Consider the following 17500-nt stretch of genomic DNA (forward strand, 5'->3'; position numbering starts at 1 on the left):
CTAATGTATTCAATATCTGTCAACTGAGTAATGTCCCGCACAAATCATGCAACAGTACGACACACTTAAAACCTGAGGAATAGCTGTTCACCCACCATCACACCTCCTCCCCAGGCGCGGCTGGTGGAGGTAGAAATCAGAGGACGGGCTCATTGTAATGCATGGAACTGAATGAGGAATGGTATCAAACACGCATCCTCCGATTTCTACCTCCACCAGCCTCCACTGCTGCTCATCCTATTCTAGCTATAATCTTCTCCTTAGTAGACTCACTCTTCATGGATGTCTTCCCCCCCATAAATAAACTGTTAAAAAAAAAGCTAAGAAAACACCAACAAATCATATGATTTACATGGGCTGATATGGTCATAAATCGCACATAGCCAAATCCTAACTTAAGATGCACACGCCTGCACATCTCCCATTTGACTGAATCATTCCCGAATGCCAACAATAGATTTGAGCAAAAATAAAATGAGTTACGGTCCACAGTGCACGGTTCTCAAGTTCCTGCTGGATTTGGCCCATAACACTTACAGCTCCCCCCCCCCCAGCTTCCTCTGGCAGGCTACTATCTCCCAAGCTATAAATCAACCTGCAAAACACCAAAGACTCTCGTTGAGATTTATCCAGGGCAGAGAGGGAGAGACGTAGCGCACGGGGACTGTCTGAGAGGCTAGACAGACGAGACACCGTACGGGCGTACCTGTGGGGAATTCGGCCGGCACCACCACGGCGTCCCCGGCCACCAGCGAGGGGACGATCCAGGTGTAGCTGTAGCCGGTGATGCCGACGGAGTGGGCCACCTGGAAGATGGTGTTGGCCTCCTCCTTGGTGCAGTAGAGGAGGATGACGGGGCTCTGCAGCTTCTTCAGCTGGTTCTGGATCTTGGAGTCCCCGTCGTCCACTGACATGTCCAGCAGCAGGACCTCCTCCAGCTCCCAGCCCACGAAGCTGTTCTCCACCGAGCTCCGGATCTGGAGGAGAGGAGGGGGGGCAAGAGGAGGAAGAGGAAGGGGTGTTCATCGGCAGCACTCTAGTTGAGGGGGGATGAGTATTTTACTCATCCCCCCTGAAATAAAAATGGTCAAAATCATCTCCTTTCTAAAACTGCCATCCCCCCTTTCCCTCCCTTATGTCATTTTATCAATGAACGTGGTATTACTGCTATTTAGTTTTGCGCATATTGAGTAAAGTACTGTGGGCAAGGGGGCACGCACACATGCAATGACATTTTTACCAAGTCACTGACACTGAAGTCACTGATGCTGTGGGGATGCTAAAATTGTCCCCATATGATAAAATCCACCAGTACTGGTTATCGGTATTATCCAGTTATTATAAGAAATATAAATAAAACAAATAGTTTAATGACATGAGTTGAGGTGTGTAAGGGGGCTGAATATAGTTTAATATCCTGTGTCCACTTCAGTTTGTCTATTCATGTCAGATGAATCGCTTTGCAATATGAGAGGCTAACACTGATACTGAGAAAGGCCACTGAGGCATCGTGACATGAACAAGGTCAAGTGTTACTGTGAGTTTGATATCTGCCCTCCTAGCCACACTCTACAAGGAAGAATCCTTTTCAGTTCCATGTAGGACCCTTTTGGGTTCTATTTAGAACCCTCTGTGAAAACGGTTCTACATGAACGGTTCATCTTCCAAAAGAAGAAAATATTTTATTGGTATATGATCCCAGAGGGGAAATTATAATTATTCATAACCCCCCCCCCCCCCCCCCCCCCACCAGGGAGAACAGCGCTCTAGGCTCTGGGCACAGGGTCAGCCCTTGTCAGGCACCCCTAGAGCAGTTAGGCGTTGAGTGCCTTTCTCAAGGACCCGATGGCAGTGGTAGGATACCAGATGTCGTGAGCTTAGAATTATAAGGTTCTATCTCCGTTTAGGGTAGTTCAGAGGTATTGAGCGTCAAAGTTTTTACATTCCATTATGTTTTGTGAGATGGAACCTTTGTATTTTATTAATTACTAACTAAAAAAAATCAACATTTAAAAAAACAACACCACACAGGCATTAATAAACACCTAATGGATCAGATTATGTAAAAAACTAAAGTTTGACCAAAAATTTAGATCGAACCATATAATTCTAACGTCACGATGTGTTGCCAGTCACCAGCTGACCTCCAGCTCCCTCCTGGGGTGAGGATCGAACCAGCGACCTACCCATTGCTCTCTAACCCCTAGACTACCTGCCGCCACCTAAAAAGGGTACTACATTAATCCCAAAAGGATTCTTCAAAGGGTTCTCCTAGAGAGACAAAACCCTTTTTTCAAAGACCTGTATCATGATCCCTAGCAGCCACTGCAAGTATATGTCTATACCGTATACATCTATAATTGAAAATATAATCTGTATTCTCTTCTATTGCCTTATGAAAATGGAAGGGTGAAGACAAAGACAACACGTTGTCCTTTCATTGCAGTGACTGAGGTCCTGTCCTGTGTGAGTTACCTTGGTGACAAAGTCCAGGTACCCGGGGTAGTAGGTGGTCACGATGGAGAAGATGTACCAGTCGTATTCCTCCATGATGTTCAGCATGACCGACGCCTGCTGCTCGATGGACGGGCCGAACTGGAAGAACATGGAGTTGTCATCCTGGGGGAGGAGAGGAGAGGAGAGGAGAGCAGGAGGCGGGAGGGGAGGAGAGGGGAGGGATGGGGGGGAGATGAGGGGAGAAGGGGGGTTAGTGCTAGCATGTACCGTAATATGTACAGGAAAGCCCCAGGGCCGGATGGCGTCCTGAGGGACTGCGCCGACCAGCAGGCCGGGGTTTTCACCAACATCTTCAACCAGTCCCTGTCCCAGGCCACCATCCCACCGTGCCTGAAAACCTCAACTATCATCCCAGTCCCGAAGAAAAGCACGGTGAGCTGCCTAAACGACTACCGCCCGGTGGCACTCACACCAATCATCATGAAGTGCTTCGAGAAACTAGTCCGGGCCCACATAGTCACACGCCTCCCGCCCAACCTGGATCCATACCAGTTCGCCTACAGAGCCCACAGGTCCACAGAGGACGCCATCGCGACGACTCTCCACTCCACTCTATCCCACCTGGAGAGGGGAAACAGCTACGCGAGACTGCTCTTTGTGGACTTCAGCTCTGCCTTCAACACCATCCTTCCAGACAGGCTAGTGACCAAACTACTAGACCTGGGACTATCACACTCTATATGTGCATGGATCAAGGACTTCCTGTCTGACCGCCCCCAGAGGGTGCGGGTGGGCTCCCACACCTCCACAGCCCTCAGACTCAGCACTGGGTCCCCCCAGGGCTGCGTGCTAAGCCCCATCCTCTACAACCTCTACACCTACGACTTCACCCCCGTCCACCCCAGCAACTCCATCGTAAAGTTTGCAGACGACACCACCGTGGTGGGCTGCATCTCGGGGGGGGGACGAGGCGGCGTACAGGGATGAGGTGGAGCAGCTGGGCAAGCTGTGCAAGGTTAACAACCTGCTGCTGAACCAGTCAAAGACCCAGGAAATCATCGTGGACTTCAGGAGGAAAAAATCTGAGGTCCAGCCCCTGCTCGTCGATGGAGGGAACGTGGAGAGAGTCTCAACCCTCCGATTCCTGGGGGTGCACATACAGGATGACCTGTCCTGGAAGATCAACACAGCAGCCATCATCAAGAAGGCACAACAGCGGCTCTACTTCCTGAGAGTCCTCAGGAAAGACCACATCGGACAGGAGATGCTGGTGACCTTCTACCGCTGCGCAGTGGAGAGCATCCTCACCTACTGCATCTGCATCTGGTTCTCCAGCTGCACAGCCGCAGAGAGGAATGCGCTACAGAGAGTCGTGAGATCGGCCCAGAAGATCACCGGCGCCCCCCTCCCCTCTCTGGAAGAGCTGTACAACACACGCTGCCTCAGGAAGGCCTCCAAGATCTCCAGAGACCCATCCCACCCTGGGTACGAACACTTTGCTCGGCTGCCCTCGAACAGGCGGTTCAGGACCATGTTCGCAAGGACAAACAGACTGAAGCTCAGCTTCTACCCCAGGGCCATTCAGGCCCTGAACACAGCAAAGACCTAGGTTCTAGGCCCTGGACAATCTAGACAATTTGATGGCAGCTACTAGATTGAAATCAAGTGCAACACTGAAACACAACTGTGAACATTTCAAACCTGCAAACTGCGACACTTTAAATGAATGTGCAATAACACTATGTGCAATATGACAACCCTCGGGTACATAAGGTTCAGAGATAGGAAATGTTAGAATAGGTATAGCATAGCATAGAGTACAGCACAGTGTTTTATTTGTATAGTATAGTATAGTGGATAGTGTACATAGCCTTTATTTATGTAAACCAGCTCTTTTCCCTTCTTGTTTTTAGTTTTTTTTTCCTAGCACCAGGGGAGCCCCCCCTCCCAAATTTCGTTGTCTGGTACCTGTACTATATCAATGACAATAAAGACCATTCATTCATTCATTCATTCATTCATTCATTCATTCATTCATGTGTTGATATTGAATATTAAGTTGCACAGTAAAAGAGGAGGAGGAGGTGAAAGACTAGCCTAGACTCTGCAGTTTGTATCCAATGTGTGTTAGACTACGTGCTTCTGAGCATGTATCCATCTGTCTGTCTGGCCGTCTGTCTGTGTGACTGTGTTCTCTATGTGTGTCAGAGTGTGCGTCAGAGTGTAAAATCAGCCATCTCTGTCAGCCGGGGCAGTCAGGGTGCTGAAATCTCTCTGGATGAGGACTCACTCCACATCAAAGCCTTACCTCCCCCCCCCCATGGGACACACATGGGTCGATCCGTTACCTCGTTTCCGCATTAATGAGATCACACTATACCATTGGAGTGGCACACAGGAAGGGGTGCACGTGCACTGCGTGTTTTTTCCCCCCTATGGATGGTATAGTGCACATAGTAATTGTGAGAACAGAGAATACTTCATACTTCATCATAATCATATTCATACTGTCATACTCTCATCTATAGAATAATCTCCTAGACCTGAGTCAGTGTTTTCGCAAATCTGTTGAATAATAAATTCACATTGTAGTCTACTACCGCACGACACCACCGTTGACCCCGAGTCCTCTTCCCTTTCATCTGTACAATACTTTCATCCCCCTCTCATCCTCTTTCCCCCTACTTTCTCTCTTTCTTGACCCTCTCTCCCCTGCTCCCTCTCTCCTATCTCCTCTCTCTCGCTCACTGTCCCATTTATTCCACTGAAATTACTGCCAGGACACAGTTATAATTGAATTTCCAGACCGCTACCACCATCACCCCCCCCCCCCCCTCCTCCTCCTCCTCCTCCTCCTCCTCCTCCTCACCCACCCCTCATCCCCCTATCTCTCTCTCTCTCTCTCTCTCTCTCTCTCTCTCTCTCTCTCTCTCTCTCTCTCTCTCTCTCTCTAAGAGCAGTGTTAATGTACTGTCCGATGCAGTCATTCAGAGTGGTAGAGGCACGCAGGATTTTCATTAGCGACCAAAGAGGGAAAAGAGACCTGGAGCGAAAAAAGTGGCACCAAACCCCCTGCTTCATTTAGAGCAACAATGATTAAGGTCAGGTTGGCGTTATCACCTCCCCGGGCACAAGGTTATTGATTAGCAGATGGTAGAATGCCAGAGGAGGGGGCAGCGGGCATCGCATCCTTGTGCCGGACGCTGTTTCCTGTTACGTCAGAAGGAAGGCTGAAGTTCTGTTCTATACCACACACACAATACAATGAATAGAAGATGCAACACAACGCAACACAAACCAATGGAACCCAACACAACACAACACAGGAGATAAATAACAGGGTGATAGAGGGACAGAAAAAAGAGTGAGTGACAGAGATGGATAGAGATGCAGAGAGGCCAAATAGAGACAGAGAGAGAGAGAGAGATGGATGGATGGAGCTCTCAGCGGGAGGGATAGTGAGCAAAAAAAAAAATGAAAGAGTGGTGAGAGAGAGAGAGAGAGAGAGAGAGAGAGAGAGAGAGAGAGAAAGGTAGAGAGAGAAGGTGAGTGTAAGCGGAGGAAGAGAGGGGTCTGTGGTGTCCATGAGTGGACGGGAGGGAGGAGGAAAGAGGGGGGACGGGCTGACGGGCTGTGACCCTGTGCAGAGTGAGTGAGCAGCGACAGGGCATGAAGTCAGAGCCTGTGGTAGACTACGTGCTCCTGTGTGTGTGTGTGTGTGTATGCGTGTGTGTGTGTGCGTGCGTGTGTGTGTGTGTGTGCGTGTGTGCCTGAGTGCGTGTATGTGTCTGCTATGCAGGCAGCCATGGGGCAGAGGCAGAGGCAAGAGTCTTTCTGCCCGCTCACCCACAGCGGACAGGTGCTGTCAAAGAGAGGGAGGGAGAGACAGGATGCACATGTCTGCCCTCCTCACAGACGCGGAAAGTCAATCTCAGCCTCGGAGCACAGAGCCTGGCCCCGCCAAAGCCTCTGCTGCCTCCACCTCGCCCCACAGCCTCCCAATGGGAGCACTCACACTATTCATCAAGCAGCCATTTGACTCGGAGGGAGAGAGTCAATAACTCTGTGGTTATTTCAATTACACACACAGGGACACACCAATGGGTATGAAGAATGAATAGAGCTACTCCTGAGACTTGGCACTGAATACATATGCACACACCGGAAGTGAGAAGGATAAATAGACAAACACACACACACACACACACACACCACCACCACGCCACACCTCACCACACCACACCACACACACACACCACCACCACGCCACACCTCACACCACCACACCACACCTCACCACACCACACCACACACACATGCACTGGGAAGCAATCCTATAGAAAAAGAACAAAAGAACCTACAGCACATACCATACAGAACAGTGGAGTGCGCGCACGCACGCACACACACACACACACACACACACACACACACACACACACACACACACACACACACACACAAAAGTCCAAAAAAGTCTACATTGTATTCCATGTGGGCGCGTGTCACTGCAAGCCTACTCATGTACCTGGTCCACTTTCCTCAGCTACAATATTGATTTTTACCCGTTTTGAAGAATGTTCAATTGTATGTTTTTGTGGTGTACAGCATTACTGTTTCACTAGTGTGAAGGGAGTGCATGGAGCTGTCTGCAGCTCCGAGGTTTTGGCAATGCATATTTCTATCCTGCCTATAAAGGCTTCTTTGAACTTGAGCGAGGGGGGTTGCTATTGACTGCTGCTGCAGTGCCTGATGGGAAGAGAAGCGAGAGAGCAAAAAGAGACAGAAAGAGGGGGAGAGGAGTGAACAGCTGGGTCTCACTAGAAGACTAGTTCATTTAAAAGCTACAGTGCAGGACAAACTCACGCTCACACACCCACACATAAACACATACAAGCACACGCACATGCACACACACACACACACACACACACACACACACACACACACTTACAAACACACAGGAATGACAAAAAAGTAGAGACATAAGACAATTGTCAAACATGCGATAGGCGCATAGGCGATAGGACCACTCATCATGTACACACTGAAATGACAGTACATGTATGTATGATCAAAGTGAATGACTAAATTTCATCCACATTTTCACTCTATTATTCTCTCTCTCTCTTCTCAGTTCGCTCACTCACTTATTATCGCTACCTCAATTAGACTCGCCTCACCCTCTCTCATCCTCTCTCCTCTTCCTCTCTCTTCCTCTCTCTTCCTCTCCCTCTCTCCTCTCTCCTCTCCATGCTTCATCATCATATTTCTTATCATGAAAACCTACTTATCTTTAATCAAACACATGCAGACTTAATTAGCTCTCACATTTGTCAGACCATCACCTAATTAGCACTGACCTTATTCTAACTACTTTTTGAACCTTAATTAAAAAATCCCTGGTCTTGATTAAAATATTTGGCTAATTTTCCCCCTAACATGTTTCTGATTATAATGTAACCACCCGTGGCATCTCCAAGCCTTCCAGGGAGACAGAGAGCCAGAGAAGAGGGGAGGGTGGTGAGGACGGGAGAACCAAAAAAAAAAAAAAAAAAACAGAGGAAAAGAGTTCTTTGTTTTGCCTCTCGACATGAGATGTTGGGCTGTCTGAAAAACCCAAACCACTTAACACGCAGATCGTTTCTCTACGGCCCATTTCTGCTCTAAGTTTAGAAGACATCCAGCGAGGCGATAATGGGGATTGACCGCTTTTTTCACAGTGCAGTTCAGTCCGGCTTCTGCCACCTCTTCAAAGGGAGGCTGGAGAGGCTCTGTCTGGTCAGCTCACAGCCCTCAGCAGTAGTGGAGGCTGGTGGAGGTAGAAATCGGAGGTTGTGCTCATTGTAATGCATGGAACGGAATGGGATGAGGGATGGTATCAAACACCTCACGTTTGATACCTTCCTCATTCCATTCCATGCATTACAATGAGCCCAACCTCTGATTCCTACCTCCACCAGCCTCCCCCCTCCTGCAACAGGTCCCTGGTGTGGTACTGAAACATCCCCCCCACCCCTCCCCCAGCCTCTACCTGAGTCTGGAGGAATCCGTCACTGTGGTTGGCACCGGCATACTCTCTCTGTCTGTCTCTTTCTTTTTTTTCCTTTCCTTCCTATTCCTCTTCCTTTGCCCTCTCTCTATCTCCCTCTGTCACTGTCTATTTTTCACTCTTTACTTACTCGTTACCTCAATTTTCTCTCTACTACTTCTCTCTCTCCCGCTCTTCCTCTTCCTCTCCGCCTCCATCCGTCATCCTACGGTGCACCTGTGCTCCCTCCTTCCCCTGTGCGGGCCCAGAGCCACGGTCACGCTGGGGACACGTCTCGCCACTTCACACTCAGACGTCGCTTTGCTAACAGACGCTGACTCTTCCTGCCAGCACTGACAGGGCTGGAGGTAATCACCAGGCCCGCCTCTCTCTCTCCAACACAGACACCTACGCACCACGTAGGTGTCTAGGCACACGTAGGTGTTTGGGCACACGTGGAAAAAAGAACACAGACACACACATGCACACACACACACGCACACATGCACACACACACACACACACACACACACACACACACACACACACACACACACACTCACTGACCCTAGCTTACACTGCCCCAAACATGCAAAGATGGTGTGTGTGTGTGTGTGTGTGTGTGTGTGTGTGTGTGTGTGTGTGTGTGTGTGCCTCTGTCACTATAAAGACCACCCTCTCATTGTCTTTTTTATCTCTCCTAAGGCTGGGTGATAAATGGCTTTAAATCTATATTTTCGTCTATTTGGGTGATACACTATATATTGAGATGTTCTGTATTTTTTTTCATTTTGCCTGAATGAGGCCTTTAACTAGAAAAAAGAAAACAGCATCTATAATTATATCTCTCAGCTATGCTTCTGTTCTTGGGCTTTCAGCCTGCTGCTCTCCTCTGAAACATGAATTGTCATATGGCGTATGGCCACGGCTCCAGTAACCTACGCACAGGGAGAAAAGAAATCGCTCTCACACGCTTTTCCTCCTTCCTTTTTATCAGATTTTAACAGGGAGCGGGGACGCAGGACGCGAAATGAACTTTATCGCGATAATAGCGATTACATCTTTATCGTTATCATGTCAGAACTTCATTCGATAATTATTTCTAGCATTTTATCGCTGAGCCCTACTGTCTCCTTCCCTTGCAAGCTCCCCTACCCAGGCCTCCTTCCATTTAGCCCGATTAAAATTCAAATCTGCTTTATTGGCATGACAGGAGTATTTCCAAAGCGGAACATGTTACAAGACAGGGTAAGACAATAAGCCAATCTACACTCTTCCCCTCCTCCTTCCCTTCTTCTCTTCCATAGCCCCTCTGCTACAGTATGCAAACCCACACACAGTCACTCAAAGCCCACACCCCACCATCACCCCCCTCTTCCTTCTTTTCCTCCACCTCCTCTTCTACCTCCATCTCTTGCTCCTCCTCCTTCTCCTCTTTCTCTACCTCCTATTCCTCCACCTCCTCTTCCTCCACCTCCTCCTCCTCTTCCTCTTCCTCCTCCACAAGCATCTAGTGGTCCCGTTGTCAGGTCATCGTCAGGCCTCTCAGGCTTGTGTGTCAGGGAGACATGAAGGCACCCAGGGCTCCGTCTGAGAACACTCCTAAAAGGCATGTGATGCCACGGGTGGGTTTTTTTGGATCCGGAGGGAGAACGTCAAACCTGCCACTGGACTCATGAATAGTTAAGAGTATATCGCTCCCCTGACTGCTTCCCGTTCCCTCTCTCTCTCTCTCTCTCTCTCTCTCTCTCTCTCTCTCTCTCTCTCTCTCTCTCTCTCTCTCTCTCTCTCTCTCTCTTCAAGTGGGACGAGAAGAGATGTGTCTTTCCTACTTTTCTCCTTCTCCATCTCTCTTTGTCTTTGTCTCTCACTCTAACAGACACAAGAGCGTACACACACAAATACAAACACAAACACATACACACACACGTTGATTATGCCTCTTTCCCTCAGATTCAGATTGGCATGACAGACTCCCTCTGTTCCTGCCAAAGCTTTTTAAACACAACAATATGTAAATGAGACACAATTGGTCATTAAAGGCATCAATTCGTAAACCCAGCGACCTCCACTCCGCTATCAGGCCTTTTTTTATTCACTCACCCTCTCTGTCTCTTTCTCTCTCTCTCTCTCTCTCTCTCTCTCTCTCTCTCTCTCTCTCTCTCTCTCTCTCTCTCTCTCTCTCTCTCCTTCTTTATCTCTCTCTCTCTCTGTCCGTCTCTATCTTTCTCTCTCTATGGCCCTGTTCACACTTATATTTCATAACATTTTTCATCATCAACATTTTATCATTAACATCATCTCTCTCTCTGACCAATGCTGACCAATGAGGCAACCACAGGAACCAAAGAGGTGATGTTGTTAAGAGAGGGATTGCATGGACAAGAGAGAGGTTAGAGATAAAGAAAGACAAGAAGATGGAAAAAAATAAAAATAAAGAAAGAAAGCATGAAAGAACTGACAAAACAATGTCAAAGACAGAAAAGAAAGGACAAGAGAAAGGATGGAGGTATTCTATTGCACTAGTAGCATCATGGGAATACTTGTATCACCATATCAGGCCAATAAAGACTCTTGAATCTGAGTGTGAGAGATAGAGAAAGAGAGGGAGAGAATGAGAGAGAGAGAGAGGGAGAGAGAGGGATGGAGAGGGGGGATGAAAGGAAAGTGCACTACAGTGATGAGCTACTGATCCACTGTGTAACTGCTTTGGCAACACAGGCTGTCTGTCATGCCAATGAAGCTCACCTTTGAACTGACTGTGAAAAGAAGGACAGAGAGAGAGAGAGGCGGGGGGAGGAAGAGAGAGAGAGAGATAGCTCAAGAGAGGGAGAGGAAGAGAGATAGTGGGAGAAAGAGAGCGAGGATACGGAGTGAAAGCTGACATACATATGGATGAGTCAAAAAAAAAAACGAAATAAAAAAAATGAAAACAAATTCAACTGCTTTTATATATACTGAGGATTCATCTAGCTAGTGAAAGATGGCGTGTCAGTGTAAAATAAAACTAAACGAGGTAAAACACTTGGGGAGCACACCTTGGTCATTTACGGCAGTAATAATAGTGATATATTGTAGTCCATAGTGGTTCTGAAGGTCAAGTTGGACCTTCATGGAGCACACAGCTTATCAGACCCTCACAGTGAGTTTGATACCAATAATAGACAACTACGTATCTTCTGTCAGGACTGCAGAGTCACTACCTATCTCCCAATGTAGATTGAAGACCCATCTCTTCAGGCTACATCTTAACTGTCCCTCCTAAAGACCTCTTCATTCCCTCTACCCCCCCCTCCTGTACAGTTTCTCAGTTATAAATACAGTTATAAATAAATATAAACATGTAAAAGTAACTGTAGACCATACACAGCACTGTGTCATACTGAACATAAGGCCTATGGTATGTGATGTGTGACGGTCAATGTAAGCTGCTTCAGGTAAAATTGTCTGCTAAATAATGGTGTTTCATTATGAGTATTATCAAAATCCATTATCCGGTCACACACAAATTGATCCATTTCAACCTTGCATCCATCCAGTCGATATCAGACTGCTTGGGCCACAAACAGGGTTGTGAATTTGCTGGATTAAAAGCATCTAAATGACTATATCCTCATGATAACATCTGATAATGGTCCCATAATATATAATGATAGTCCACTCCTGAATACATCCATCTATACATCCAAAAGTTGTGATCCAGCCTCCCCCCTCCTCTCCTCCTTTCCTCCCCCTATTCCCAGTGGGTAACAGCAGCAGCAGCACAGACTCTGTAGCGCTAGCTAGCTACACTTCCTCTCCCACAGTGAGACTGCACACCGTCTCACCAGCTGTGGAGTGCACACACACACACACACACACACACGCACACGCACACGCACACGACACACACACGCACACACACACACACGCACACACACACACACACACGCACACCACACACACACGCACACATCCAGTACACACACGCACGCAGGTACACACACCCACACACACGCATACACACATGTAAACACGCAGACCCAGACCCAGACCCACACACACACACACACACACACACACACACACACACACACACACACACACACACACACACACACACACAGACCCAGTCACACACACACACACACAGACCCAGACCCACACACACACACACACACACACACACACACACACACAAGCAAGCCTCTGGCAGCAGCCCCCTCTACCACATACCTCTCACACAGACTGTCATTGAGCACACAAGACAAGTTCACATTCAAATACAGGGTTGCGCTGGCATGGCAACCAATTGAGGGTTGCCAAAATCAAATACACAGTATACAGCAGTGTATTGTTGTTGTTCTTTAATCAATGACAGTAAGGGTTGACTATATTGACACTACTGTAACCTCCCTCCCCAAAGAACACTTAAGTAAGCTATACAATATCTCTAAAATCTCTCTTGGCAAGATAGCAAAACATTGACTTATTTCTGGCCAAGCTTTTATCTTTCCACTTTTTACTCTTTTATACGTGTATTCTCTACTCCCTCTTTCCTCCAAGTCTTTCCATTCTCTCTCTCTCTCTCTCCCTTCCTTTCTTTCTTCTGCCTGATCTATGTTCCCCATTCTTCACGCTTTCTCTCTCTCTCTCTCTCTCTCTTTCTCCAGCTGAGTTGAATTCTTAATTAAAAGAAATCAATTTCCCAGAGATTCTAAAAATATCTGCAACAAATTGACATCGCAAGCACATACATACACACACACCCCACAATTACGTTATCCATTTTACACTAACCCATCAGAATTTCTGATGTAACCATTTACTTGATAGAGGAAGACATTGAGGTACTGTAAAACACTGGGGAGGCATTGTACGGTATCATGCTATTCACTTATTGTGAGAAACACACAACACAACACAACACATTCCACACAACATCTGCAATTGAAATACAGACACTCGCCTGCCAGCGAAGATGCATGTACTGTATTGTCCAAACCCAAGTAAGATATACTGTCCTGCAGACTCTGCAAGAAGCTTAACATTATATACATTCGATTCACGTACACACACACACACACTCACACACACACACGCACACACGCACACACACACACACACACACACACACACACACACACACACACACACACACACTTCAGCCAGCCAACCTGTGCTCTCCTCCACTGCTGCCCGGCCAGAATGGTCATATTGAGCCGTGCGACTGTCCATTTGTGGAGAGAGGTATCCTCAGATGGAGTGATATTAGCTCAGTGGTGGCGGGTCATCAAATGGGGCCAAGGCACTTTGAGGTTCGGAGACTGCTCTAATGCTTCATTACTGTGATACTAACGGTCTGACTCACCGGCCCCCTGGAGGGCATGGAGAGAGAGAGAGAGAGAGAGAGAGAGAGAGAGAGAGAGAGAGAGAGAGAGAGAGAGAGAGAGAGAGAGAGAGAGAGAGAGAGAGAGAGAGAGAGAGAGAGAGAGAAACCATCGCTCCACACCCGCCTCAGGGGGAAGGCTCCTGACATAGGCCCCTGCTGGCCTGGCAGGGGAGGCTGGTAGAAGTAGAAATCGGAGGACAGGCTCATTGTTATGCATGGAATGGAATGAGGAATGGTCACTACACACACACACACACACACACACACACACACACACACACACACACACACACACACACACACACACTGTAACTAACCCTCAGTGTTTATTGTCCTGATGAATTATTCTACAGCACAAATATTAAATCTCCTATGAACTGACCACTCTCATTAAACAACAGAGACCAAAGCAGTCCATCACTGTACTTTGAATTTCAATTAGTCCATCACATTACCCAGAGACTAATGTTCCCCCATACAGCATAAAAAAACCAATTAATGTTTGTTTTATTTGTCTGGCTGATTGAGTCGATATGTCCAGTGTCACTCCTCCTCAATCAGCCCACACTATGAGGAGGAGGGTGGGAGAGAGGGATGGAGGGAGGTAGGAGAGGCAAGAGGAAGGCAGAGGTGGGGGTTGAGATGGGGGACAGTGGGTGTGGTAAGGCAAGCTGAAGAGACAAATGCTCATAACCTTGTCCATCCAGTACGTTTGTCCCCTGTCTCTCCCCACCCCTCCTGCACATCCGCTGTCCCTTAACACTAGAACAGCCGTGCCTCTTTACCTACTATAAGAGCCGCCTCTTTACAATGCTCAAGCTGCTATTTACACATAACAACCGCTAGTTTGCCGCTTGTAAATTAGCCTGCTTCCTACACATAACAACTGCAAAATAGCTTTATATTAGCTTATCCTGATGTGATTTTGAAAATGTAAGGATACTGGGTGGTAGAACGCACATATCTAGGAAAAGTCTATGAAAGGAGGGTCCTGAAATTTGATTGAGTGCAAAGATATAACATTTTTCTTTACTCACAGGGGTCAAATGACCAATCATGGCTGTTCTAGTGTTAACATCAATCTCTCCTCCCTCAGCATCTCATCTCACTGTCGCCCATCTGCTCCTCGTCCATAGCGCTGTCTCTCTATCCCTCACTCTCTTTATTCCCCTCTGTTTCTCTATTGCTCTCTCTTCGCTTGTTCCTCGTCCTCCCCCCCCCCCCCCCCCCCCCCCCCCCCGGACCCCAGGAAGAATAGCTACTTCATATTTGCTGTATCTAATGGTGGATCCAAATAAACAAACCAAACAAACCAAACAAACCTTCCATACCTCTCACACTCATCCTCTCTCTGTCTCTGTCCATAATTTTTTCCTATCCTCTCTTCCATACCTCTCACACTCATCCTCTCTCTCTCTCTATCCCTCTCTCTTCAGCATCCTCCTCTTCTAGAATACAGCAGTCATACTCACCCTGTCAGGTTTGTCCCTCATCCCAACCCCATCTCCTCAGGTTCCTCACCTCTTTTCACCCACATCCTTCTCTTACAATCATCACCATCTATCAACATCCATCCCTCTCTTTCTTTCTTCCAAATTCTCATCACCTGTTCTCTGTGCTTCCTCCAAAAACCCTATTCATTTCTCTTTCTCTCCTGCTTCTCACAGGTTAGTTCAAAGGTGACCTTTATTGGCATGACAGACAGCCTGTGTTTCCAAAGCAGTTACACAGTGGATCAGCAGCTCATCACTGTAGTGCACTCTCCTTTTACCCCACTTCCATCCCTCCCTCCCTCTCTCTCTCTCTCTCTCTCTCTCTCTCTCTCTCTCTCTCTCTCTCTCTCTCTCTCTCTCTCTCTCTCTCTCTCTCTCTCTCTCTATATATATATATATACATGTATCTCCACACACTAATATCTCCCTCCCTCCCTTCCTCTCTCTCTCTCTCTCTCTCTCTCTCTCTCTCCCTCTCTCTCTCTGTTTGTCTCTGACGATCTCTCTATGTGTCCTACTTATAAACCTCTTTTTCTATCCATCTCTCTGTCCTCTTTCCAAACCCTTACTCTCCCTCTCTGTCTCTCTGCCAAATCACCCCATACCCTCTCCCTCGCTATCTCTCTGCCCACTTCTCCATTTTTCTCTCAATCACTCTCTCTGCAATGTTAATTCAAATTGGCTGGATTGGGAGGACAGCACTGTTCCAATAATGCCAAAAGCACTTACGAGAGCATAATCAATCTCTCTCTCTCTCTCTCTCTCTCGCTCTCTCTCTCTCTCTCCCTCTCTCCCCTTTATATCCTCCCCAAACATATGTGGAGCAGAGCTCTCTCTATCTTTTCCTTCAACTCTCCTCCACTCAACCATCTCTTTTTCAATTCAATACTTCATCCATCCCTTTCTCACACCATCTCTCCATATATACCTGGTTGTGTAGAGTTGTGTTCTTTCTTTACCTACACATCCTTCTTCTTAGTCCTTCATTTACATGACATTTTTAAATTATTGGCATATAAAAGATACCTTTATCCAAAGCGACTTACAACAAATCCATTTGTCTAAGTAAGTGAATCTCCTATCCATCAGTCATCTCAAGAAAAAGTAATCTCTGATCGGGCCAGGGGCCTTTGGGAATCATAACGCTAGAAGAAGGAAGAATTATTATTATTTTCTATAATTTTTTTACAGTAGAGAAACTGTACAGGGGGGTTGAGGTTGGAGACGGATGGGAGGGAGAGGTTTCAGGAGGGACAGTTAAAATGTAGCCTGGAGAGACGTCAGTTCAGTTGCCCCACTTTTCACTTTTCAATTTCCACTCCATCCCTCTATCCCTCTATCCATCCCTCCTGTACAGCTCTCCTCTTCTCCTTGACAGAGCAACAATTATGACATCACAGACTCTCAGCTCTACACTCAGCCCTCGGCTAGATGATTCCATCTCCTCTGCCCCTTGTCCTCACCTCTAAACCTTTCCACTTTCTCTCTCTTTCGCTCTCTCTCTCTCCCTCTGTTTCACTGTCTCTCTTTTCTCTCACTCTCTCTATCTCTCACTCTCTCCCCTTTCTCTCTCTCTCTCTGTCTCTCTCTCTCTCACTCTCTCCCCTTTCTCTCTCTCTCTCTCTCTCTGTCTCTCTCTCTCACTCTCTCTCTTTTCTCTCTCTCTGATGCCCATACCTCTTGATGGCCATCAGCCGCACTGTCAAGTCTGGAGAGAGGTAGAGAGAAAGAGAGAGGGAGAGACAGAGAGAGGTAGAGAGAAAGAGAGAGGGAGAGAGAGAGGTAGAGAGAAAGAGAGAGGGAGAGACAGAGAGAGGTAGAGAGAAAGAGAGAGGGAGAGACAGAGAGAGGTAAAGAGAAAGAGAGAGGGAGAGAGAGAGGGAGAGAGAGAGGTAGAGAGAAAGAGACAGGGAGAGACAGAGAGAGAGAGAGAGGTAGAGAGAAAGAGATAGGGAGAGACAGAGAGAGAGAGGTAGAGAGAAAGAGATAGTGAGAGACAGAGAGAGAGAGAGAGAGGTAGAGAGAAAGGCAGCAAGAGTGAGAGAGGCTGAGAGAGGGAGAGAAATACTTCTAATTCAGAGAGACAGGCTGCGTTTCCGTGGCAACATGGTTTCCATCGAAACAGTCTTGCTAAAGATGCCATTAGTG

At 47.3% G+C, this 17500-nt stretch overlaps 1 protein-coding gene across 1 annotated transcript in view; it reads right to left on the reverse strand.

The window, feature by feature from the left end:
- The window catches only part of grin2ba (glutamate receptor, ionotropic, N-methyl D-aspartate 2B-a), a gene marked incomplete at both ends in the record, with an annotated part of 86541 nt that overhangs the window by 31170 nt on the left and 37871 nt on the right, over positions 1–17500 (reverse strand). The window contains 2 exons of the mRNA XM_080524179.1: positions 707–977; positions 2476–2619. Of these exons, the coding sequence (XP_080380305.1) occupies positions 707–977; positions 2476–2619 (415 nt within the window). The remainder of the gene's footprint in view (positions 1–706; positions 978–2475; positions 2620–17500) is intronic.

Source organism: Nansenia antarctica, assembly GCF_963989245.1.
Source record: "Nansenia antarctica genome assembly, chromosome: 2".
Classification (NCBI taxonomy): Eukaryota; Metazoa; Chordata; class Actinopteri; order Argentiniformes; family Microstomatidae; genus Nansenia; species Nansenia antarctica.